The sequence below is a fragment of the Oryzias latipes genome, chromosome 21 (assembly GCF_053564925.1).
Source record: "Oryzias latipes strain Hd-rR chromosome 21, Olatipes_Hd-rR_3.1".
NCBI lineage: Eukaryota > Metazoa > Chordata > Actinopteri > Beloniformes > Adrianichthyidae > Oryzias > Oryzias latipes.
This window is the reverse complement of record NC_136257.1, coordinates 2125001-2150167: the sequence shown is the minus strand read 5'-3', so window position 1 is coordinate 2150167 and position 25167 is coordinate 2125001. Positions and strand designations below refer to the sequence as shown.

At 41.0% G+C, this 25167-nt stretch overlaps 1 protein-coding gene across 2 annotated transcripts in view; it reads right to left on the bottom strand.

The window, feature by feature from the left end:
- The window catches only part of dpp10 (dipeptidyl peptidase like 10), a 102314-nt gene that overhangs the window by 10904 nt on the left and 66243 nt on the right, over positions 1–25167 (bottom strand). For both annotated transcript variants that reach the window (XM_023950653.2, XM_023950654.2), the window contains exons 4-16: positions 14205–14299; positions 13556–13630; positions 10411–10463; positions 9947–10028; positions 9544–9664; positions 8433–8584; positions 6940–7037; positions 6563–6686; positions 6301–6339; positions 4656–4763; positions 1992–2083; positions 1842–1889; positions 1274–1395 (exon numbers count right to left, since the gene is read on the bottom strand). In XM_023950653.2, the coding sequence (XP_023806421.1) occupies positions 1274–1395; positions 1842–1889; positions 1992–2083; positions 4656–4763; positions 6301–6339; positions 6563–6686; positions 6940–7037; positions 8433–8584; positions 9544–9664; positions 9947–10028; positions 10411–10463; positions 13556–13630; positions 14205–14299 (1209 nt within the window). The remainder of the gene's footprint in view (positions 1–1273; positions 1396–1841; positions 1890–1991; positions 2084–4655; positions 4764–6300; positions 6340–6562; positions 6687–6939; positions 7038–8432; positions 8585–9543; positions 9665–9946; positions 10029–10410; positions 10464–13555; positions 13631–14204; positions 14300–25167) is intronic.

Sequence of the window (25167 nt, the reverse complement as noted above, 5' to 3'; positions counted from 1 at the left end):
TTTCTAATAGATCAAAAGATGATCAGAGTGGGACTTTAAAGATCACCCACTGAGTCTGGTCTTCCTCCAGACGTCCACAGACCTTTGGGGAGCAGCTCAAATGGAAAAATGTCCATTTGTATTTTTCTAGCTGTGATTTCTCTACATTCTGACTTCTGATGGAGGCTCTAACAGCGTCACAGAGAAGAAATGAAAGTAGGAAATCTGAATGTGAGCTTGAGGGCTGCTGTGCTCCTGCTCACATAAACAGACTACCTGAAGGGAACGGGTCTGCAGCCGCCGCTCTAGATGCTGCTCTCTGCTCCACCTCCTGTTGTTTCTCTGCTGAAGCCCCCCCCTGCATTCAGACCCAGTGTTGTGAGGAGAGTAGTGGTCCAGAAGCCCGGCGCCAAGTGTGGCTTGCTTCCTCTTCTCTCAGGCTTTGGCTAACTCGTGTTGTCTGGGTTTACTATGCTTTGAACAGCTTTTGGAGATATTTGCAGGGATTTGGATCTTGAAGGTAGGCATTACACTTGAACGCATGCACACCAGTTCACGGCGGTCCTGACTCCCATCCATGTCCTCCATGAAGGGAGCTGCTCTCATGTGCATCATTCATGCATCCAAAAATGTTCATTAGTCAGTCAAGAATTCCATCAAAATACCACATGAGACTTTAAGTATATTGACAAGGATGTAAATGAGGCATGGATCTATGGGGAGGGGGCTGTGTTATGAAGGTGTGCACACTGTCCTGACTTAAAGGTACAGATTGCTGAAACCACACAGGTAGCTCCAGTAAAGACTGTGGGTGTCTTCTATTGAAACAGATCTGAGGAAAGTCTCTTTAAAAGCTTTTTCTCATGTTGAGCTTTTTTCTTTTGTTTCTGAAAAGAAAAACGTGGTGCAATGCTTCATTGGAGATTGTGCATCGACTCGAAGCAGAGTAGACAATGCCGTCTGTGCTCACAGCTCAGAGGTGCAGAAAAGAACATTTGATGGGTCGGATCCACAGTACCCGACAGATGCAGCCGTTACACTCATCCTAACATCGCTGGTACCCGTTTTTCCTTCTAGCTAAACGTTACCCGTTACCGTTTGATAGACAGTGCTCATGCATGATCTGAAACGCTCCATAAGGATGGATTCAGCATAACTGACCCGGTTCTTTGAAGCCAGTTCACACCAAAGCCGTCATGTATTCACAGCATGAACTCTGAGGTCATTTTAAATCCATGCACTATTCTGTAAAACGATTTCAACAGAAAGAAACTGAAGTCCATTGAAGTCTTACCTGTACAGTGAAGCAGAACGTGCTGCTGTGCAGGGCTGATGTCTGCATCCAAGAACAGACACTGAGCTTTGTTCAGCTCACAGGTCAAACAGCGGCGAGGAAACAGACCCACGGTTTTAACACTGAGGAGGAAAGTCTGCCGTAACTGTTCATGGATCAACACGTCATCACAAACAGAACTTTAGTTCACAATGGCCGGTGGTGGTGCAGTGGGAGGGCGGTTGACCTCCAAACGTAATATTGCGGGTTCAATTCCCGCCTTACCCGCCCATGTGTCAAAGTGTCCTTGGGCAAGACTCTGACCCCCACCTTGCCTCTGGTGGAAGGTTGGCGCCAGTGTGTGAATGTGTGTGTAAAGCGCTTTGGGCCTTCCAGGAGGGTAGAAAAGCACTATAGAAGTATTTACCATTTGCAATAATCTTACATGGATGCACATAAAGGATACCTTTATGTTTCATAGACTGCAATCGGTAGAAATGAACATTTCTTCAAAAATATGACTTTATTTGTTTTTGCCAGTTTTCTCTGTTTAACTGAAAGCACATTTACGAAAAGCCTGAAGTCAAACCTGTAAAGCTGCCGTCGTCGTGGTGAGCCCTCCGTGCTGAGAAAATACCTGTGGGGGGAGAGCAGACGATGAGCAGGCTGCTGCTTCGGTGCATCCTCCTCTTCCTGCATGCAGGGGAGTGACGTCTGTGCAGTGGCCTGTCAGACTCACAGGTTGTCAGAGTTCTCGTCATAGGAGATGATCTTGGTCACCTCCCAGTTCCCAGAAGTTAGATGTCGAACTTCATTCTGGTCTGCTCTGAACTGAAAGGAGGCAGAGACACAGAGGCCTGAGATCCAGAATCCATCACTCCTTCACAGAAGCTCTGCTTGAGGCAAACATGATGAAGGCACGGTGGGATACACCACAAAATACAGGAGTGGGCATCAGCAGACACCTGCAAACACCTTCGAAAATACTGTCAAACACTGAGCTAGCCGTGCAACTGCACACCCCGACCCCCGTCAGAGACAAAACGAAAAGGTTCAGTGACCTTAACACCTCAAAGCGACTCTTAAGAACAGAAACACAGAGGCCAAAAGGCACGGCTTTCGTTCTGTTGTCACGGCTGGTCTGCCTCACAGGACTTTGTCACATTTAAAGCACCTGCAGACAAAGCTGTCATCTGTTCCAGAGGAACCTCTGTTCACTCCAATTGTCCTTGAAAGCGGCTCGGTGCTCCAGTGTGCTCCACTCTCAACTCGTACATTTTTCTTTTTTCCATCTGACATCCCCACCGGCTCTTTGGACGTAGCAGAAGAGTCTTTCATCCAGACTCTTTGCTAGATGTCACTTTTCACTCTGAAGAGCTGAAATGAGACCAAGGCTAAGAGCCGTGTCATTCGCCACCTGGTTGGTTCCCCCTCCCACTTCAGTCCTGTAAGAGTTTGATCCCATCCTGTCCCGTGATTAATGGCAAAGACTCCCCCCATCCTACGGGAATCCTACAGGAATCCCGTGACCCGTGGGATTCCCAAGAAAATGTCATCCTCTACCGTCCGGTGGTGTTTATTTTTTCTTTTTTCCCCCTTTTTTAAAACTTTTTCCCCTTTTTCCCCCTCTTTTTGTTTTCCCTTTTCCTTCTTTTTTCCCATTTTTCCCCTGAAAAAAATGGGGAAAAAAGAAAAGAAAAGAAAAGGTGGAAAAAAGGTTTTTTTTTTAAAGTTATGCACAAGTTCAAATGTTGGTTTACATCAGTGCTTCACAAATAGGGGGGGGGGGGGGGGGGGGGGGGGGGCGTGCAGCAGTAGCGGTTTTACGCACAGGTATTTTGGGAAATTACCCGGGGCGCAAATTTAACGGGGGCGGTGATGACAGTGTTTAGTTATAAACTGCACCACTGTTGGTTTCCTAATATCTGTTGACACTGTAGACATTTTGATGACGTGTCTTTATTTTCCATAAATTAATCTTTGTCTTTTCTGTCGTTTAGTTGGAGTCAGTATTTAACATAAAGACAGCAGGTAATGCAGGAAAACAGCTGCACTTTATGAGATCATAAATAAACTATCATTTAGAAAAAAATCAGCACAATGTTTTTTTTAACCTATTTCTTCAAACTAAAAATGTTAAATATATTGGTGCTGTTAATGTTTCAGATCAATTTACATTTAATATTTATTGATTGAATTATTTTTTTCAGCATCAAATGAATCAGTTGGTCAAAATGTTTAAATAAGGACTGACAGATTTTATTATTTCAGGCACTTTAAGCTTCTTTTCTGTTTTAGACTAGAACAGAATTTCTTTGGCAAAATAAAGTTAATATTTGTTGAAAGTGAATTTATATTGATTTTTTCTTTTGTTAATGTTAATAGATACTATTTTAGGTATACTTCCACAACTGCTATAAATACTAACCTAATATATTGTCACACACTGAAAGAGTCTGTGTGTTTGTGGGGGGGTTGCAAAAAATAATTGAGAAGCACTGGTTTACATTTAGCCTTGCAGTTTTGGCAAACGCTTGAATTTTTGTTTTTCTCACAAAAAGATCAGTTGTATTCATTGATTATTAAAAGTTAATCAAAAGTAAGTTGGAATTGAAAACAGAAGTAGTATTTTGGCACTGGCTTGTATTCAGTGTTATTTCAATAGTGTAATGGTGCGTGTACTTGTCCCTGTTAAAGCTCCGCCTTCTGTTGTCTGATTTGGAACCATTTCAAAGTGAATAAAACATTTTAAATTTCTTGACATTTTCTTCCAATACCTTGCAACAGGGATGGGAGGGGTCAAATTAGCTTCAATCTGTGTATACTGTAGTTAAAGGTTGTGCCGTTTGACTGGCAGGTGGGTAAAATAAAACTCAATTCTTAGTTTCCTTTATCAATACTTCCGGCCGCAGCTTCATGATTAACCAAAGGGGACCAAGGTTTCTTCATTTGATTCTGCTAAAACGTGTTGTCCTTCTATTCATACAGAAAAACAGCCTTTGGACAAAACACTCTTTCTGTAAAGGCCAGTAAACTCTAGAACAGTCTTCCACTGTACATAAGGGAGTGTCAAACATTACAGACCTTCAAAACACAGCTCAAGCAGTGGCTGAAAGCAAACCAGTCCTGTAACCACTGACTTTTAACTCTCATAATGTACCACTTTCTTGTGTTCTTATTGTATCTGTGATTCTGTCTTTTGTTTTATCCTGTTTTATGTTTCCTGCCTAGGGACTATGGATGCAAATTAGCATCCATAATCCAGCATGTTTACGCCTATCATTGTTTGGTAGATGTTCATTAATGTGCACTGTCCCTATTAAATAAAGCTTAAATAAAATAAATAAATATTTAAGCAAAGACGGAGCTCGACCCTCAGAGCTCAGCCTGAACAAACCCTCACCTGAGTCGTGAACATGGCGATGTGATGAAACTCTCCACGTCCTCCCTGTTTGACGGGGACAGTTAGAAAGAATCTGTTTCCATCTTTGGTGAAGACGGGGTCTTGATCCTGTGGAAAACGGGCATAAATACAAACACTGCAATAAAATGCAAGCTTCTGGTAAAAAAATATAGATAACAATCAAAGGATTCAACCATTTCTAATGCTTTTTAATATCAGAGTCTTCATTTACATCTCATTTAAGCATTAAATTTGAAGACCAGAGAAGAAGAGTGCAGGCAGGTTGAGGTCCTTCATGCCGCAGGAGTTTCACCATGGGCGATGTGGGCAGTCGCCCAGGGCGCAATCCCGTAGGGGGCGCACAAGCGCCAAAAATACAACATAACTAAAGAATAAAACATCATCATACGGGGGAGGGGGTTAGACTCACCGCTTATGATTCCTGACTGGACAAAACACAAACTGCTTCTTCCAAATAAATATAAAAATAGTTTTTGTATTCATAAAATTAACATACTTTGCCGGGTTTACTGGATTATTTAAAAAAGAAATAGAAACGAGTCAAAGTGAATTTGTTTCCACCCTCTCACTCATCTTAACTTTGGGTGTTTGGTAGACAAAAAAGTCTGTTCAAGGTTGTGGATGATGGACAAAAGATCAAAGGAGGCATCAGATGCCCCCTTTAGAAAGAAAAGAGGAAGAAAGCCACTAAAGATGAGTGCAGGCAGATCCTGAAATGAACACTCACTGGGCACCAAATGCAACCAAAGTTGCCATTTGGCGGGTAAACAGTTACAAACCATTTGACACATGGCTAATAAAAGCTTGCACCTAACTATGTTAGTCTTGCTAATGAGCGTATCAGTGGATTTCATCTGCTATGTACACATCTGTTTGCCTTTTCATTATGTGGTAGGCCTACTCCAATAAAAATGGTGTTTTTTGTGTTTTTAACATTTTCTTGTAGCAGTTTTCTCATGGCATGATGGGAGGCTAACCCTGAAAAGTCATGGTTGTGGGTTTTAGCCCCCTGTCACAGATGATGAGCAATGTCTCACCTGTCACAGATGATGAGCAATGTCTCACCTGCCCAAGTGGCTAGCGAAACTTTTTTTCTACCTGCCAAATCGATGTTTTACCGACATTTGGCGGGTGAGCTGTCTGATGACAGATCACCTGATTATTATCTGTCTGATGATTTATCAATCAACAGCATGTCATTGTCACATTGTGATAATTAAATAATAAATACTGTAAATACCATTCATTACAATCATCGTGAGGCTCAGACATCAATAGAAACAGTGGCTACATGACTATTATCCATTGAGTGAAAAAGATGGAAAATCCTTTATATATATAATTAGATTGAAAACTGTTTGGACAGAACTACTTGGACTATTGTCCTTTTGTGCAGCATAATAAAACAACAATTTTTGCCAAAGTTGATTTTTTTTTTGTTCAGCTTTTGGAAACTGCAGAAGTTCCTGAAATGTTCTTCCAAAGACATGTGCAGAAAAATGATCGTTTGGACAGTTTTATGTCAGACTAGAAAAGCATTGAGAGAGGGATAAGATCAATGACAACCCTGCAGCAATAAGTGAGCCAGAAAGAGCTCAGAAGGCTGAGATGGGAGAGAATTTACCTGCTTGGAAAGCCAGAGCTCAGAGTTTTCTTCATGCCTCTGAAAAAGATAGCAGAACACAGTGTTTCAGTGCCGTTAATCAAATCCTCCTCCTTTATTTTAAGCTGTTCTACTTCAAACAGGAAGATTTTCATGCCCAAAAATACGTAATGCTGGTTTTAATTTGTGGGGACCGCTGTCTGATAACCAGACCTCTACTGACCGCAGCAACACAATGGAAATGACTGTGACACACACATGCACACACACATCGGAGACGCACCGTGACGCAGGCTCCAGTTGTGGTGTCGCACACGGTCAGGATGGAGATGTTCTGGGACCGGTTCATCCACCTCACAGACGCCTTGGTCTTGCTGATCCATTTGACCATGGTGATATAGTGTTCCCTGTAGCAGAATGGGCGCATTAGAAGATAGTTTGCCATTCCTAGTCCTGTAATCATTATGAATGACAGAAATCATGAAGGAACCATTAAGAGTTGGATGCACACAAAAGGAAGTCAGTAAAGGCATGTCAGAGCAGACGCGCAAACATTAGATCATGTGTCAACGGTCAACTACAAGATGCAGCAGACTTCCTCTAACTGTGAGAAGAGCAAAAACTGGAAAGGTTTGATGGAAAGCGTGCAGCGGCTCTCACCGCAGTTTGAGCATCTCTGGGGGCATCAGCTCCAGCGTGTGCGTCGGCCCGTACAGATTTACAACATGGAGCTTCACCACGGGGTTGGGTTGGCCCGCCTGGATGAAGAAACAACAGTTCACATCTCACTGCTCTGCAGCCAAAAGAATTCTTTTATAAACATTGCACGTTTGGGAAATTTTCATTGAACAACAAATTAAACTGCACGCATTGGAGACTCTCTTAAAATACAGAACCTTCAGTGGCGCATGAGTTAAAGTCACACATGTGGAACTAAGTAGATTAAAAATGCAAGATTGAGATATAAATAAAGCACAGGAGGAAGACTTTAGTCGAGCAGAAGAAAAAAGCTTAAATGGATTCGGATTATCGTGGATCCCGGCACATCCTTCATGGTACCTCTGCCTTTCAAATCTGAGTCTCATCCAGTAAATGATGGAGTGCTGCATGAAAGTACACTACTCCTTGTATTCCTCCAGTCATTGCTGTTCAGATTATCATGGATGGTAGAACAGACGAGGGATTTCCCCTCCCTTCTTCCTGTCCACCTTTCCTCCCGTTCTGCTTGGGGCCTTCCTTCTCGTTCAGTACAGCGATCTTTTATGCAGGCCATTTCTCAAACTAGTTTGCCTGGAAAACTAACTTACAGTGGTATGGGAAAGTTTGGGCACCCCTGATAATTTCCAAGATTTTTCTTCATAATCATCTGCTATATGATATATTTAACTGAAATTGATTATCCAAAAAACCAATGATTTATGAAGAAAAATCTTGGAAATTATCAGCGGTGCCCAAACGTTCTCATACCACTGTAAGTTAGGAAGGAACTGGATTTAGAATCATTGGTTATTTGCTCATTAGTGCTTCATGTTTTCTTGGTAGAATAGCTTCAGATAACCTCATTTGGAATTGATGTTTTAGAACTGAATGTGCTGAAATTATGTTTTCTAATATGCATCACACATGGCTTTTTGGTGTTACATTTTTCAAATCTTGCATTCAGTTACACACAATGAATGTAAATGAGAACTGGACTGAGTGACTCCTCCCCCCTCAGGTTCCAAACAGGAAGTGCTTGCTGACTCCAAGAAGCCAAAATCCCATAGATTTCCATACATACATCCTATAATTTCATGATATTGTTTCTTTAGTGCAAGTTTTTCAAGTTACAAACTGACCAATCAGATGCCTTATAAAAGCATGTGGTGTACGCTGGCCCCCACCCCAAATGTCGATGTTTGATTGACATATTCTCCTGCTTTTGGAAGACCACACCCCTTGCACTGAAAGGGAGGGGTGTGGACTTCCAACAAGCTCACTCGTGATTGGTGACAGTATTTGCCATAGAAACATCAACTCAGACTGACTTGGACCAATCAACGTTTACAGATGATGTCCTCCTGAAGCTGAGAAACTTCAGGAGGACTAGTTTTATCTCATGACACCCTCCCTCCAAGCTGGAAAAAGAGAAAAACATTTCTCGTGATGGTTACCTTTGGGTAGGGGTACTCCTTTCCTTTGGGATAGGTCCCGGTAAAACGCGGTAAAACCATGTTGGGCACAAGAGTGTCATTGAGAACCAAAAAGGCCAGCCTCTCTCCATCAGGAGACCACCAGTGAGCCACATGGGACTGCAGAATTTCCTCTGTGAACAGGAGCAGACGGAAGCTTTAGTGATGCCGCAGTGGATACCATGGCTCTCAAAAACCAGTGGCCGTGTGGCACAAGCAGTGCTGACCCTAAAAAGGGCTGCTTGGTCATTCAGGGTCAGCTGAAAGTTATTCTCTTCTCCAGGTCAGAATCAATCTACCAATATCCTGAACCGCCTGCATGCAGGTTTGGGACTGCAGCTTCCAGTGACGTCTTCCACCTGCTGTTTTGGCCCCTCGCCCATCGGTACAGGACTTGGACGAGGTATGATATGAGCAAGGACATAACCTCAGGCCTGCGCAATTTGGTGGAGAGCAGTTTGCGCAGAACTGGCCCCACCCTTTACACCGTTGGTTCTTCTGCCATGGCCTAGCAAGCTTGGACGATGACGGGGAGGTCATGGGTTTTATGTTGGACTAACCTTGTCCACTGGCTCAAAAACCTTCCCCCACGGCGTGAGGGTTTGAAATTTGAAGTTTACCTTCTCCTAGAAGAATTGTCTACCAAGGCTTACAAACTCCATCTACCTGAGTTTGTAGACTTGAAGCCAACCAAGGCTTATGGACTCTGCCCATAGCAACCTGGAGGAACCCTAGGCAGGTGGAGGGACGGAGGCGTCTTACTTTTCTATCCACTGCCCACAAAACTGATGATGATACAAGTAAAGCTTTTCCTTTGTCTTTTCAAACCTTGGGCAACAACAATTGTTGACCTGTCCTTCATTTTACTAGTCTATTGTTCATGTCTTAACATGTTGGCTCAAAATAGTAAATATTCCAGATTAGAGCACATTTATTATAAAGCTGGTATTGAAGCTGTAAAGTAGACTAGAACAGAAATCATTGGCAGGATTCAGTACTCAAACCCTGACTGGTGCTGAAGATCCTCAGCTCTGACCTGCTGAAAACCAGGATCTAGAAGAACTGAATCATGAATAAGTTATGTAGTAATAACCTTCATAAAGCCAGTCAGTGATCCCATTAAAAATAGCTCCTTGTTTTCCAGATGACGTCAGTCTCAGTGAATTACTCTCCACATCCGATTGGTAGTAGATGTTGTTTTCAAATATGTAGACCTGTGGAGAGAATAAAGCTGCAGGCTGAGATAGTTGGAGGCACAGCCCAAAAGAACACTGCAACAATGCCATATCAAAAGCAAAAGCATGAGCCAGCAGAGCAGAACTCATGCTCTTTTCAGGACGTTTTTTTCATAAAGGACAGTGAGGATTCCTGCCAAATGCTCCGGGTTTCACATGTTCCCCAGCTCCTCGGTTCGGTTCGCGGACGGCGCTCTGAGGCGCTCGCTTCATTTCCAGAGGCCGTCTTATGACAATCCCTATGTGAGGGTGTGTTCTCACCAGCTGCTGGCCTTGAACTCCCCATGCAGCGTACTGCAGGATAGAGTTTGCCACTTCTGGAGGATTCAGCTCCCAAACCTCTCTAGAGATAAAAGAAAATCAAACTTCTGGTTGTGGATGAGGAGGTCAAATGACTGCCTCACATTTTGTGTTTGATTACGACTGTACACAAGTCACAGAACCCTGTTGACCAGATCTGGACATAGACATTATTTTTGGCTTTCTTTCAATATTCTATTACAACCTGGTCACAACCAAATGATACAACACCTATGCCATTAAAGTCACTTTACATGGAAAGTATTGGACATTGTAACCTACCATGGTTGTCCCATCATTGGTGGTTTTACACTTTTGTTTTAATTTCATTATTAATCTCTTTGGACAACTTTTATGTGAAATCATGTGTTCCAGAACCAATGCTTCCAGTGACAGCAGGCTACCTGAGAATGCAAAAGCCTTACCGTGTCTGGATGTTGTAGATGCTGTAAGAAGCCATGTAGGAATGGCGGTAGACCTGGAACCAAGACAAGTGAAGCAAAGGAATCATCTGAAATGCTTACAAAAGAAACAGCAGAGAGAGTTCCAATCTGGAGAAGGAGCAAATGTCAGCAGGTCGCATGACTCACAGCTGTGGCTCAGAAAGTCTGGCCTTTGTGCTGAAATGTTTGGTTAAATACAGAAAGGGAGTCCTGGTGAAAGGTGAGGGCGGAGTCATGTGACAGCTCCTGCTGTTGGGTTGATGCTCCACACAGAAGCATCTTTTATTCAAGACAAAAGCTGTCATTTGTGTCCATCAGATGTGAAGCAGATAATAAAGACGAATTGGATTCATAGTCATAGTTTGGAAAAAAGTATTTAAAGAAAATAAATGAAAGCATGTATTTATTATGTAATGTTTCAAAGTCATTTGTGGTTATGGTAACGTTTTTCTTTTTTACAAATTTGGAATAAAATGATCAAATTCATAACTACTCAGCATTGTTAGGCTGTTCCAGAGCCCCCCCTACAAAACTTTCCATGAGCCTAATTGGAAATGCCAACAGGCAACTTTATCTGCATTTCATAGGTCCGACTCCATGGGGGGTGATCGAGGTGGAGCCATGACTGGGAAATGAAAATATGGACTGTTTTCAATCCATCACCAACAACCAAGAAGGCCACCTGTTACCCAATCATCTGAAAAAAGGGGTTGTTTTTTTCACCCCCAGGTTCACTCTTCACTGTTAAAATGAGTGAAAACACAGAAATGTTTCCTCAAAAGTACTATTCCATTCATTTCAATTCAATTCAAACAACTTTATCCCAATTCAGTGGTTTGAAATATCTACATCACACGGACGCTTAAATAAAACTGTACAGTTCTAGAATTAGTAGTAGAATCATTCTAGTGGGAGAATCTGGTCAGAAAGTCTCTGTTGATTTCATTTTCTCAGGAGGTTTTCCTCTGACTGCACTTTGAACCTCAGTACTTTTTGTTCCCAGGTATTTGTACTCCTTAATCTCCACAGGCTCTAGTGGGATTCTTTTTTTTTTTTTTTTTACTTAAGTTTTATTTTTCAGTTTTTTAAACAAGATGTAACACAAATGTACATGACATCGAACAAAATAAGTCTTAAAAACAAGGAGAAGAAGAATTTATAAAATTATTATAATAAATAAAATAAATAAATAAATAAAAAGGGCAAGGAAAAAAAAATAAAACATGTCGGCCACCATTCCAGAAATGTTAACAGGTCATACAATGGCCAGAGAGTTTCTATATACAGTCCATCTGTCCCATTTTTCCTTACATTTTCCTCCTCAATCTTCAAACAAAAGTCATCTTTTTCATGATGTATATCTCCTCCACTATTTCAGTCCAGTCTGTGAGGGTTGGTGGTTCTGGCTTAAGCCATCTTCTGGTTATTGCTTTCCTTGCGGCAATTAGGAATATTTTCACCAAATACTGATCTTGAGGAATGACTGTTTCAGACATTTTACCCAGATGTAACACTGCCTGAGTGAAGGGGATTGCATAGCGCAGAGCGTTTGTTAAATAAATAAAGAAATATCTATCTATCTTAAAACATGATGGATGGAATGACAAAATGGTCCTATTAGCAAACAGCTCCAGAAGATATCAGAATGATTTGCATTTACTGTATCACACTGTCTCCAACACGTCTGTGGATCTGCTGATAGTTTGCTTTTAATTGAAGGTGTAATAAAGAAGCGTATGAGATTTTCCCAGTTAAATTCCCTCCATTTCAGTGATGTGGTAGGCCGCTGAGTTAATGCACACATTGAATACCAATCTTTCTCTGAAATTGTGATGGACATTTCCTTTTCCCACTTTTCTTTAACATATAAAATTGTGTTTTTCTGACATAAAATGAGGCTGTGATACAGTTTAGAAATGATTTTGGATGTTTTATGCTGGTACGCTCCAATTATTGCCTCTAAGACTGGATTTTGTTTGCTCCCCTCTTCTGATCTAATTGCTTTTTTTAAATATTCCCTCATCTGGAGGTATCGAAAAAAATCCTGATTGGTGAATCCAAATTCCACCTTTAAGTCCTGGAAGTCCCTCATCCTGTTCTTTTTCATGATTGTAGCAAAGGCTGTAACCCCCTTTATTGCTCCACTGCTTAATGTTGAGTCATCTTCTGCTGGTTTGAAATCTTTGTCAAGATAAATCCATTTAAGTATTTTCTTTTCCTTTTCCAGCTTTAATCGCCGTGCTACCTTTTGCCACATTTCCATAGTAAGTGTTGTTGTTGGATTTAATAATGTGGTAATGTTATTTGGTAAGTCCTCCTCTCCTAAAGGGCTCTGAATCGGGTATCCGGACACACACGTCTAAATCTCTTTCCACCTGGCGTAGCATTCAGAATCACAGCAACACAAACGCAGCGCATCTGTGCTGCAAAAAAATATCATTTCAAATTGGGGAGAGACAGTCCCCCATTATTTTTAGGCAATTGTAATGTTGCATATCTAATCCTGGGTTTTTTCCCTTCCCATCTAAATCCATTCTATGAACTGCTTGGGTGGTATTTCTATTGGAAGTGACTGGAACAGGAAGAGTAGCCTTGGTAAGATGTTCATCTTCACCACATTTATCCTATTTGTTAAATCCAAAGGGTAAGTTGACCACCTCTTAATATCCAGATTGATGTTTAAGTTAATTGTATTATAGTTTTGGGCTCTAGCGGGATTCAGTTCTGAAAAAACTGTTTTCCCGCCCATCTCTACTGGTTAGGGCAGTTGTGACGAAGGTTGTGACGGCCCTGTATCTCCCTGCAGAGCTGGCAGCGATCATAAGAGAAGGTATTCTGGAGAAGGTTTGAAGCTTTATCGATTCAATCAAACCTTCAACTTCACTTATTTAATAAATACCTGCATCCGCTTTAAAGGTGTTTTTCACAGCAGGCTGAGCCGCGGCCCAAACCTTTTCCCATGACAGTTCAGTTTGTTCAGATAAATGAAACAAAGAGGAGGCAAAAAAGGCATTTATTTGAGGGGGGACAAACACCCGAATATTTCTTTACATTTAATCTAGTGTGCGAAAAACATCCAAATGAAAAAAAATGACAACGTTTCAATGTGAGGAAAAAGTGTACTCACCTGTTTGACATTGTATGCAAATAGGACATATTTCAGGTCAGGTGACACAGAGTACCGGTCCACGCTGAAATTGATCTGTAAAAAAAAAAAAGAGTTCCATTCAATGATGGAGCTAACAATACTTTCCTTCAACATCTCTGCCTTACAAGATTTCACTGCAGACATGATATTCACCATATTTTTAGGAGAATAAGTGTTTTTATTCCCTATAGTTTCCCATAGTTCCCACATCATAAAATAAACGGCAACTGAGTTGGCTTCATTTGGTTGGATCAGAAAAATTAACCTTTTTCTATGGGTGAAAAACTAGAAAAAGGTTCGATTCTCTTGTACAGTCAATGGTTAAATGCAACAAAGTGTGAAAAGTTGCACAGGGCACAACGGATATTGACAGCAAGAAAGTCACTGAACGTGCACTGGATTGGACCACACCCTGTTAACGAGCACCACCTGTTCAACATCCATCCTTTTGCCATCATTCTCTGTTCTCCAGTCCAATGGAACACCATTGGACTGGACTGGAATAACTGTGTTTTAAGTCTGGGCTGCTTTGTCTAAACAAGAGGATTCTCTGAAAGAATGTTTCCTAAATTTGTTTTCTTCATCTTCCATCAGAGCTTTTTTCTGGAGGGGCATGATGTAAACTTACAAATGTTGTGTTTGTAAGGACGATCTCCGTTTCATTTGTGAGGACGTTGAATTTGATGACGTGGCCATCGCTGTTCCTAAAAAGGACTTCTGTGTCTGCAAACAGAGACAGCATAAGGTCAAAGTCAGGACGTCACATTTGGAGCAAGCAGCTGCTGCGACTCATCAAGAATCCTGAAGATCAAAAAGAAAAATAAACAGCTAACATCCTAAGAGGTTGAATGTGGTGGAAATGTTCCAAACATGTTGACAAAAAACGGAATCAAAAATGCAGTTCTGCTGCCAGAGGAACGCTTCCTGCAAATGACACAACAAACGGGGAGGGTCACAAAAGCAGGTCTCACATCAGACAAAGCTGCATTCAGCCAGTAGGGCTGGGCACATCTCCCAATCTGGTGGAGGTACCACAACCGTTCAGCCTAGAACTTCTGCTCGGAGTCTTTTCGACTTAAGGTAACGTCACACTACGGTAACCCAAATTGGACAAACTACGTAGCGTTGAGATCTACTCGGGCTCTACAAATTTTCATTTCACGTTCCCTTTTGTAACCTAAAGTTATTTTCCCTCATAAATTGTGTCTGACAATATTCTTTGTAATTTTTATAAAGACATGTTGCCACAATCCGCTTGTTATTCCAGTTTTAGTTCAGCTGTGGCTGAAAATGTTGTTAACACGGCTAAATGTTGTTCTTCTGGGTCCGTTCTGCCAGTAATAAAGCACTGGGTGCACGGAAGGACCCCAAATGGTTGTTGCAGGCCGAACGGCTATTGTACCTACGCCGGACGTGATTTACATTAAAAAGGTCCTTCCTGATTGTGACCGTTCATGTCTGGATAGAAATCATAAAATATTTTAAATGTTTTCATTTGAAACACAAAAGCTGTTGTGTTTTAGTATTTGTTCATTTTGATGCAATGTGCTTCTGGTAAATTCAGAATAACTGAGTGGAGGGCGGAGCCATACGTTTGTTTTTAGTGTTGTTTGTAAGGATGGCATTGTTGGCACCTTTCCAGAGTCATTCAAACGAGTAAGACCGTCTCTTGTCGTTCATGGGGTTTGTTTGATTTCAAGAGCGCAACTAGAAAATTCAATGAAGAAGAAAGTTTAACAAAGAAAGCTCTACGTAAACAGTAAACTGAGTCTCTCCATACAGTGGATTTTATGTTATGGACACAGAATTACAGCAAAGGACTGAAAATATCTCATAAAAGCATATTTCGCTTTCAGAAATCCGCACATTTTTGTAAAAATGGTCTAAACCAAATGTTGTGCAGCAATGATTAAAACATGATCAGAGGTCTCTTCTGATCTGGACTTGTCTCTTTTAATAATAGAGTTTTCATGACTGAAAAAGAACACGCTCAAAAGATAATGTATAAGTAATGCCTCTTGTCTGTAACTCCATGAATAATGAAGCAGCTCTCTGCACAGGTCTACATTATACCCTATACTGTCTTTTCCTTGTTCACTCCAGAATCTCATGTGCATTTTTCCTGATTGTTTCGGCCCAAAAGGCCCAAATTGCCAACTGTTTTTCAAAAAAGTTACGATAAAAGTTGTGCTATTATTTCATTAAAATTACCAATCAAAGTCTGTAGGACGTATTGGCCTTAAGGCATTTGTTGTTGTTCCCCAGCTTCTCAAACAATCGAGGCATTTGATTGACAGATTCTCCTGAGCCTGCCTTTAGTGAAAGGGGTGTGGCCTTCTAACGTGCTCACTCCTGATTGGAGAGAGTGGTTGCCATAGAAATGTAGATGGAGCAATCCCAGTTAACTGGGGATGTCTGGTTCCAACATGGCAACGAACACGTTCAGGAAAAATGGCAACTGAACCCTTTTTCCATGGGTGACATCACATGCAATTGGTCCAGTTATATATTTTATAGTCAATGGTACTTCACCTTAAAGAACAAATGTATCAATAAACACTTAATTCTGCTTTATTCGTCACATCATAGATGGCCTGTGAATCTTTATATCTTGCTAGTTTTGCTGCATTCGTTCTTTCGCCAGCAAAAGTTCATTTTATTTTGTCTCCCTAGAGTCTGCTAACCTCCATTAATGCTACTGTTTCATTCACAGCATGTGTTTAATTAAGATGAAAGGCTCCTGGGAATTCAGAATGGCAGATAATCCAAAAGAAATGGCAGATGTTGCTTCTTTTGAGAGGAAACTGAACCATTTTAGGTTAAGCTGCACTGAACTTCGCCATCACACTAGCTGTCTAAAACAATTCAAAAGTGAAGAAACTGCATCTTGTATTATTTTGAAAAGATATCCAAAAAAAAAAGGCCACACTTCAAACAAACATATTCCTTCTGTGACCAACCAGCGTCACAGGTTGCAGGACAGCGTCTGAACACCGGCCACAATTGTTTGTTTTGTCTCTTTTCTTCCAGCCCAATAGCAGTTTAGAGTTTCACATTCACACGCAAACAAATCATTCATATTTAATATTTTGTTTCATTCTAAGGCTGCACACTTGGTTTTAAACAGAATTTTACCATCTAAGTTTTCCTCCACAAACAGTCAAACCAGGGCATTGGACACACCAGCATCCACATCCACAGCAAACAGGAAGTGACATCATATGTCAGACTTGCTGTTTTGGTTTGATTTTGTCAGATTTCTGTATTTCAAATGTTACCATCTTTTTCATGTTAAATATCTGTAATTTTGGAGTTATATTTAAGAATCCTCCAGGTTGTGTTATTCGCCGTGTGGGAGGGGCTAAGCCTTTATAAGGAGAGCAGTCTTGGTCTACTGTGGTGGCAACAGGCTCTCCCAGAATCATTTGAATTCTTTCTTTGATTATTGCTTTGGGATCAATAAAATCCCATCAGTTGAAATTTGGAGTCCTGTGGTTTGGTCATCTTATTTTAGAGTAATTTATTTATTCACTGCTGAGAAAACCTTCCATTTCAATAAATAAATACTTTAAATTATTGTATAATATTTGAACATTACCCTTTTTTTCCAACATTTAATGGAATTTATGTCTACAAATATGAGTTAATAAATATATTACGTTTAGCAACACTTTCAGGACCTACAGACTGGAAATAAAATACTAATAAAATACTTCAAGAAAAATGTTGCAATACACATTTTTAGACAAGGTAACATTAAAACCACAGAATGGAAACAATAAGGCCGCATTTCCACGTCATGGTTCAAGTGACCCAATTCCGATTTTTTCCTCTCATGTGGCACAGATCGGATTTGACCGGTGAACGTGTAAGCAGGACAAAAGCGCATGGATTCCGTTTTTCTCAGATCGGATACAGGCCTCTCTCATATGTGGAAATAAATCGGATACGTGCGTTAGCGTGTGCCATGTAAGCAGACAAATCGGATATTCTCCAGTTAGTTCGAGTCGTACCTCAGTGACATCCACTCAGGAGACCACCAACTGAGATCAGATGACTTATAAAGGTGCTTTTGTGCTGATTTTGCTGTCAGCGTGTTACCTTTCAGCCTCAGCCATAGTCAGAAACCGCTGTTATTTAATGAAGCGGGACACCGTTGCTCTGGAACAGGCTAGAAGCCATTTATTTCTTTGCTTGTGTTGCGGAGTGGGGGCGTGTATGATGGGGACCGCACGTGCTGTGTGTGTGTGTGTGTGTGTGGGGGTGTGTGTGTGTGTGTGGGTGTATGTGTGTGTGTAAGGAGAGGAGATGGGGTGTGAGCGAAGAGCGGGAGAGTGTGTCGGAGAACCGTAATAAAAAGAAGATGTCTCCCCCAGAAGAACTGTCTTAAGTCTTTCTTAACCCGCTCTGGAGGCTGAGGGTTCCGAACGGGAAAGTGAAGGAGAAGGAGAATCCGCCTTTGGCCCTGGAGAAAATCTCCCGTGTGTTTCTGACCACGGTCGGAAAAGAGAAGTCAATGCGCAGGAAAGGTTCAACACTTGGATCAAACTGTCAGTACAGCACGTTTGCAATCACTTCCTCATTCAAAACTCAGAGAGAGCACGTGAGCCGGCCGAGCAGCCCCCCTTTTTCCTCTCCAGCGTATCCCCTCTCTTGCCTCATCCTGACCCGGGGCGCCCAAGGCAACGCCTCATTCCGTCGCTGCGTTGCCTCCATGACAACCGCAGTCACACAAAAGTCCGAAGGAGGACCGTAGAAGGCGGAAATGCTACGTAGTCCTCAGAACGTCAACATTTGATAGTTTCAGCATTGTTTAGTGTAAATGCAAAAATCGGACACGGGTCACTTTTAAAAGATGATGTAAGCGGGTCGTCAAAAAAAAAATCACATATAGTCAGAAAATTGGATATGGGCATCAAGACCTGCGGTGTAAATGCGGCCTAAGTTTCAACTGTCACTCACTGAATACTTAGCACAAATAACCACAGTCCTTTAATCAAAGGAAAACCTCCTGAGTTTATTTACTAGACTTTTTTTAATCTTCTTCCTGTTCTGCCTAAAGGCGTTTATGTTTAATGTCAGAAATCCACATGTTCATTTAAAGACCTCAACTCTCACTTTTCACACTCTATTTTTGTGCCTCGGGATAAGGTTCAGGTAAAAGATTCATCAAGATCAGCATTTTGAGAGCAGGTAACACAAATCACCCTTAAGGTCCCCCCAAAAGGTTGATCTACTAATTGCATTCTTCCTTTAAGGCAGCAGGAGCTGATCAGAACTGTAGTTTTCTGAAAGTTTAAACATCTGTAGGTTAAATGAACAAAACAAATGGAACTCTGATGATACTACATGAGGGTATCTTCAGCCTTTTTGATGTCTGATATTTCCAGCACTGAAAACCAAAATCAATGCTGTTGAGAGGGTCTAAATCAGGGGTCGGGAAGGACTGGTCTAATGAAAAAAAAAAAAAGTAAAATTAAGGATTTGTCTGCGAGCCACATGTGACCATCAAAAGAGCCATATATGGCTCGCGAGCCATAGGTTCCCGACCCCAAAAACGGCGCGCTCCCGTCTTTGAGAAAGAGCGCGCAGTTTCGGGGACGGGATGCGTGAGGGAGAAAGCAGAGGGTGGGGGTGGGGGGACAGGCAAAAGGTGAATCGCGCAGGGATAGTAAAAAACCCGCTGTCCGTCACTCACTGCAGCGTGTGAGTGTGTGTTTGGTTCCATGTCTGTCTCACATCTATAGAACATTCAGACCTAAGATCACGTTTAAAGTCTCAACGCCTGCATGAAGCTGAAACTCACCACGTATCAACCGGACTAGACCATCAGCAAAACTACCACGAGAAATACTCATCATTTATTAACAACAGCATAATGATGTTATTAAAAAGAATCCACAGACTTATTGTACTTTAAAAATGTTGAAATTACATCAAATGCACACATTCACTTGTATATTTAGTTTTAAACATATTGTCGCGGTCTGACTTGGACTGGGTGACTGGGCCGCGTTAAAAGTTCTGGAGTTCATTGAACGCATCAAGCAGAGATCTGATTGGCCATCAGTCCTGTCGCTTAGCCTGTTGTTAGGGAGTTTGGACCAATGGGGTTCAGCTATGGGCCGAATAAGGAAATAGGAGGGCTGATGCGGCAGTGAGAGAATATAAAGTTGGGAGAAGCGCTCTCTCTCGTCTCGGCGGGAGAGATTCAGGAGCTGCTGAATTAATTGTACGGCGTTTGTTGCGGTCTGCAGTCACCAGAATAAAGAACCTGAAAAGAGGTTAAGTCTCCGTGGCTCAGTGTGGGAAAGGGACACTACATTATTGTATGGCTCTTTTGAAATTACATTTAAAAATATGTGGCGTTTATGGCTCTCTTGGCCAAAAAGGTTCCCGACCCCTGGTCTAAATCATCAGAATCATCAGAATGACTGAGAGTATTATTGGTTCCACTCTTCCCTCCATTCAGGACCTGTACCGGTCCAGGGTCAGGAAGAATTCCAAAGGACCCCTCTCATCCCAGACACTGGCTTTCCAGCCCCATCCCGTCAGGGCGGCGCTTTAGGACAATGCGCACCAAAACCAGTCGCCACAAGGACAGCTTCTTCCCCCGAGCTGTTTCTCAAATGAACTGCAGACCACTCAAGACCACTGAACACAACCACAGAAACTGTCACACCAGAACTACTGTTGCATTTTTTATTTAGTTACGTTTAAATATTCCTATATCTACCTCATAGTACTTTCTTTTTATTATTTATCCTCTCCTGTCTTACTCCTTTTAACCTTTTTTATGTCTTTCTAGTTTGCACGAGAGCACAACCAAATTCCTTGTACATGGTCTGTACTTGGCCAATAAAACTGATTCTGATTCTGCATGAAGGTCAAATCAGCTCAGTTTGTGGAGTTTCACAGTAAATTCATATCAGTTGTGTTCGAGTCACACCGGATGAGCCTAAATGCTGGATACAGTTAGATCCCACGGCCTTACAGATCAACAGGTGCCACCTTAAAGTTATTGCATGATTAAAGAAACGCATGAATGCATTTTTAATTTTATCTTGTGCCTTCATCTGATCCCACTTGGACAGCAGAACCCGCTGCAGGTGGTTGAGGCCAGTTCCCCACCAGCATGACCTTCTCCCCACGGCCTCTACAATCTGTCCCAGCTGATGACCTGGAGCCACCACGGCCCTGGAATCAAGGGGGTGGGGCTGCCTGGTTCTCAGAGCCGCTTTGGCCTCCAGTTTTCACAGCACTGGACCAGCAACTGTCACTCAAATAGGTGGAGGAAAATTCAGCTTTTATTTTGGTAGTCTTCTTCCATTCCTTGGCAACTTGTTTGAATGTGAGCTAAATATTGAGTTTGGAGCTGAATATTTAATTCCAAACTAAATATTTAGTTAAAAAGATAAATATTTAATTTAGAAATAAATATTTTTTTAAACAAATATATATTTAGCTATGAAGTTTAAATCCTTAGCTTGTAAACATATATATATATATATACATACATACATACATATACACATATACATACATACATACATATACACATACACATACATATACACACACATATACACATATACATATACACATACACACATATACATATACACATATACATATACACATATACATATACATACATATATACATATATACATACATACATATATACATACATACACATATATATATACATATATATATACATACATACACATATATATATATACAAACATATATACCAAATTCAAACTTTTATTTCAGACTCAGGTGGTCCATAGGAGGAAAAGAGAATAAAATAAAACATAAGATACAAATACAGTATTTATAATAAAAAGTAAAAAGATATAACTTAAAAAGAGTATAATCGCTGTATCCAGTGTTTCCTTAGGGCAGAAGTGTAGCGGCATGAGCTTCTTTTGGGATCAGTCAGAGACATGATAATTGAGTTCTTAGATTTGTCCAGGCGTTCCATGAGGCTGTATGTAAGCTTACGCAGTAGAGCTTCACAGGTGGGGATGTGAGCGTCCACAAACAGCTGACTGGCTCTGTACCACCTGGGCACCTGTAGCAGAAGCCTAAAAGCATCATTATAGGCCACTAAGAATTTGTGGAATGTCCCACGTCCATAGTTCCACCAAAGAGGGGCCGTATACAGAGGAGTGCAGTAAGCTCTGAACAGCGAACACTTCACTTGAAGAGAACACGTACTGAATTTTCTCATCAGCATTTTTTTCCGGTTCCGGGTTACAGCAGCAGGACGCGTGGCGTGCCTCTCTGCGATTACAACTATCTTCAAATTACTTAAAAAGTTGATTTTTCTCCAAAAAAGAGAGCTGACCATGCCCCCGAAGAAACCCCAGGAATATGAAGAACTCAAGAAGTCTCTTGACATTATTCAAGAAACGCTGAAAAGTTTTATGGATCAAGTGTCGGCTAAGCTAACACCACTCTGGGATATGATGGAAGAGTTCCGAAGATTTCGGGCTCAAAACGAGCAGCGAGAAAACCGGGTCGAGATTCTGGAGAAAAGACTGGACGATGTGGAACAGCAAGTAAGGATGAATAATGTCATTATCACTGGAGTACCAATCAAGCCTCGAGCTAGCACTGCTAATGCTAGCGCTAGTGTAGCTGGCAGTGCTACTAATACGGATGTCGGTGGAGAGTCTCTGGAACAGCAAATACATTCATTTCTCACATCTAAAGGGATTTCCCTGGATCTCAATACCATCGAGACCTGCCACCTGCTCCCCAGGAGAAAGGAGACGGATAAACCAGCGATCCTCATCAGGTTTGTGAATCACAAACACAAGCTAGCTTTGATGAACCAAAGGAAGAACCTGAAAGGTTCGGCTGCTTATCTGAACGACCATCTGACTAGAAGGAATGCTGAAATCTCAAAACATGCACGGCTTCTCAGGAAGCGTAAGCAGATTGAGAACACTTGGGTTAAAGGCTGCAGGATTTATGTCAAACTGCTCGGTCCAGAGGACCGGTCCAAGGTTCTGGTGGTGAACACCATGAAGGACTTTGAGAAGTGCTTGATTACGGTCGTCTGAAACAACGTGGAGTAATAAACCAAAGAGCCAAATAATTTCAAGAAATATGACACGTGGATTCATCACTTTCTCTGTATGCCTGATGTAACCTGAATAACAGCAGAGTTCTGACCTGCAGACAACTTGACCTCAACTTTCACCGCAGCTGATATCAGCTGAAGAAGGATATGGACCTGAATCTAATGTCTGCAGACATAACATCGAAGAGAACTATAAACTCTGTTTTGAACCCAGGAGATCAGCTGTTATCAGTAAAAGAAGAAATACCAACCTTGGATAATCGACAGTTATGGACCCTTTTTATTTTTCCCCAACAGCATTACTTTATTATAAAAAAATAAAAAAATAAAAATAAAAATATATAAAAAGAGTAAAACAAATGATTAATCACTTTTGAAAATTGTTAAATTGATTGACTTTTGATGATATTACTTCACTAGCTCCTAAAATTGATAAATTGATTCAAAAATCTTTCCTAATGTAGCATAACTTTGCACATGTTTTAACTTTTGATACTTGATGAAATTTTGCTATGGAAATTCCTGAAACAGTGTTGTGTCTATTTTACTGGTATAGTATTATTTTTTAAAGCATATGAATGACTTTTAAAGTAACATAATTTGCATATATTTCAGATGCTGCATTTGCCATGTTAATTTCTAGAATAGTTATTTTTGACGTAGTACTTAAGTAATTCATCTTTGGCATGTGCCTTATTGATTCCTTATTCTTAATTCTGTCTGATAAAACCTAGGAACCGGATATTGATAAATCATGTAATATAATGGTTATAGTATAACGGGGTGGAATTATATAAGTTCGCTTCCTTCCACTCCCTTTCAAGCAATATTTATTAAATATGTCTAATTATCCTAAGTTTGATTAGTTACCGTATGAATGTATAACTGATGTTTATATTGCTTTGTGTATAACTTCTATTTGATTGCTTGAAATAAACCATTTCAAATCAAAAATCAAAGCATATTTGCCTGAGCATAGAGTTTACAGTACTGTCTCTGAATGTCTCTATCATCCCTCCAATCGTCAGTAATGAAATGTCCAAGATATTTGATAGATGATGTTTGTTCCAGAGGCGTTCCACAAAGCTTAAAAACAGGAAAGTTTACATTTCTGTCGTCTTTGGTCCTTACGATCATTACTTTGCTTTTGGAGGGATTGTATTTTATGTCAAAGTCTCTGCCATAGTCAGAACAAGATTTTAAAAGTGTTTGTAACCCAGCACTGTAGGGGCTAAAAATGACAAGGTCATCAGCATACATAAGATGATTTAAGGTTTGACATCCAACAACACATCCAGTTTTGCACAGATTCAGATTAGTGGATAGGTCATGAATATACACATTGAATAGAAATGGAGAGAGGATCCCCCCCTGTTGAACTCCATTGCTTACATAAAAAGGCTCTGATAAGACATTGCCCCATTTGACTGCCATTGTTTGATTAGCATACCAGAAAGCCAGGAGTCGTACAAGATATTTGGGCACTCCTCGATTAATTAGCTTCTGAAAAAGCTTGAGGTGGTTGACCCTGTCAAAGGCCTTAGTGGCATCAATAAAACACAGAAATACAGATGTATTCAGATGCAGGTATTTCCCAACTATTTCCTGTAACGCGTAGATACACATATCAGTGCCGAGGCTTTTTTTAAAACCAAATTGGTTCTCACTTGTTAAAAGATGCACTTCGAGTCTAGTCAATAAAACATATTCTAAAATTTTTGAAATGTTGCTGGAAAGGGCAATCGGTCTGTAGTTCGACAGACTATTTAAACTGGCGGTCTTGTCTTTGATGACGGGAATTAATACAACTGAGAGAATTGAATCAGGCAGGACTCCATGGGTTAAAAAGCCAGTGAAACACATGGCCAGCAGGGGCAGTAATTTAAAACTTGAATATTTTAAATGCTCGACTGTGATGTCATCAAGACCACATGCTTTGCCTTCTTTTATCTTTGAAATTGCATCTTGAATCTCACTTGCACGAATAACCATTGTGTCTGTAAAATCCACATTGTCAATAGAAACTGCATGACTTTTTACCGAATTAAGCAGGTCAGAATAATGCTTACGCCATAAATCAGCAATGTTATCAGCACCACATACACCTTCAATGTTGGATGGCAATGAAGTTTTACGATTATTCATAGAATTAACCTCCTTCCAGAATTTATGGTAATCATTATTTTGTAGACCTCTGGCCAGAGAGTCTGCTCTCATCATGTTTTCTTGCCTTTTGAGAATGCGAAGTGAATATTTGAATCTAGCAGTAGTCATTTTCTTGCTCTCAAACAAGGCACCTTGACGAGGCTTCCCAGCTTCATGCCAGAGTCTGAAAGCGTCCCTGGCTGCAGCATGATGTTCAGCTACAAAGTCATTCCAGCCTGGCTTGACAGTCCAGCTTTTAAGACTCCTGCTTCGTAGGCAAAGACTACTATCTTTTACAGCTTTTACTATATTTTCATAGAGTTTACACAATTCATTGCAATGAGTAGTA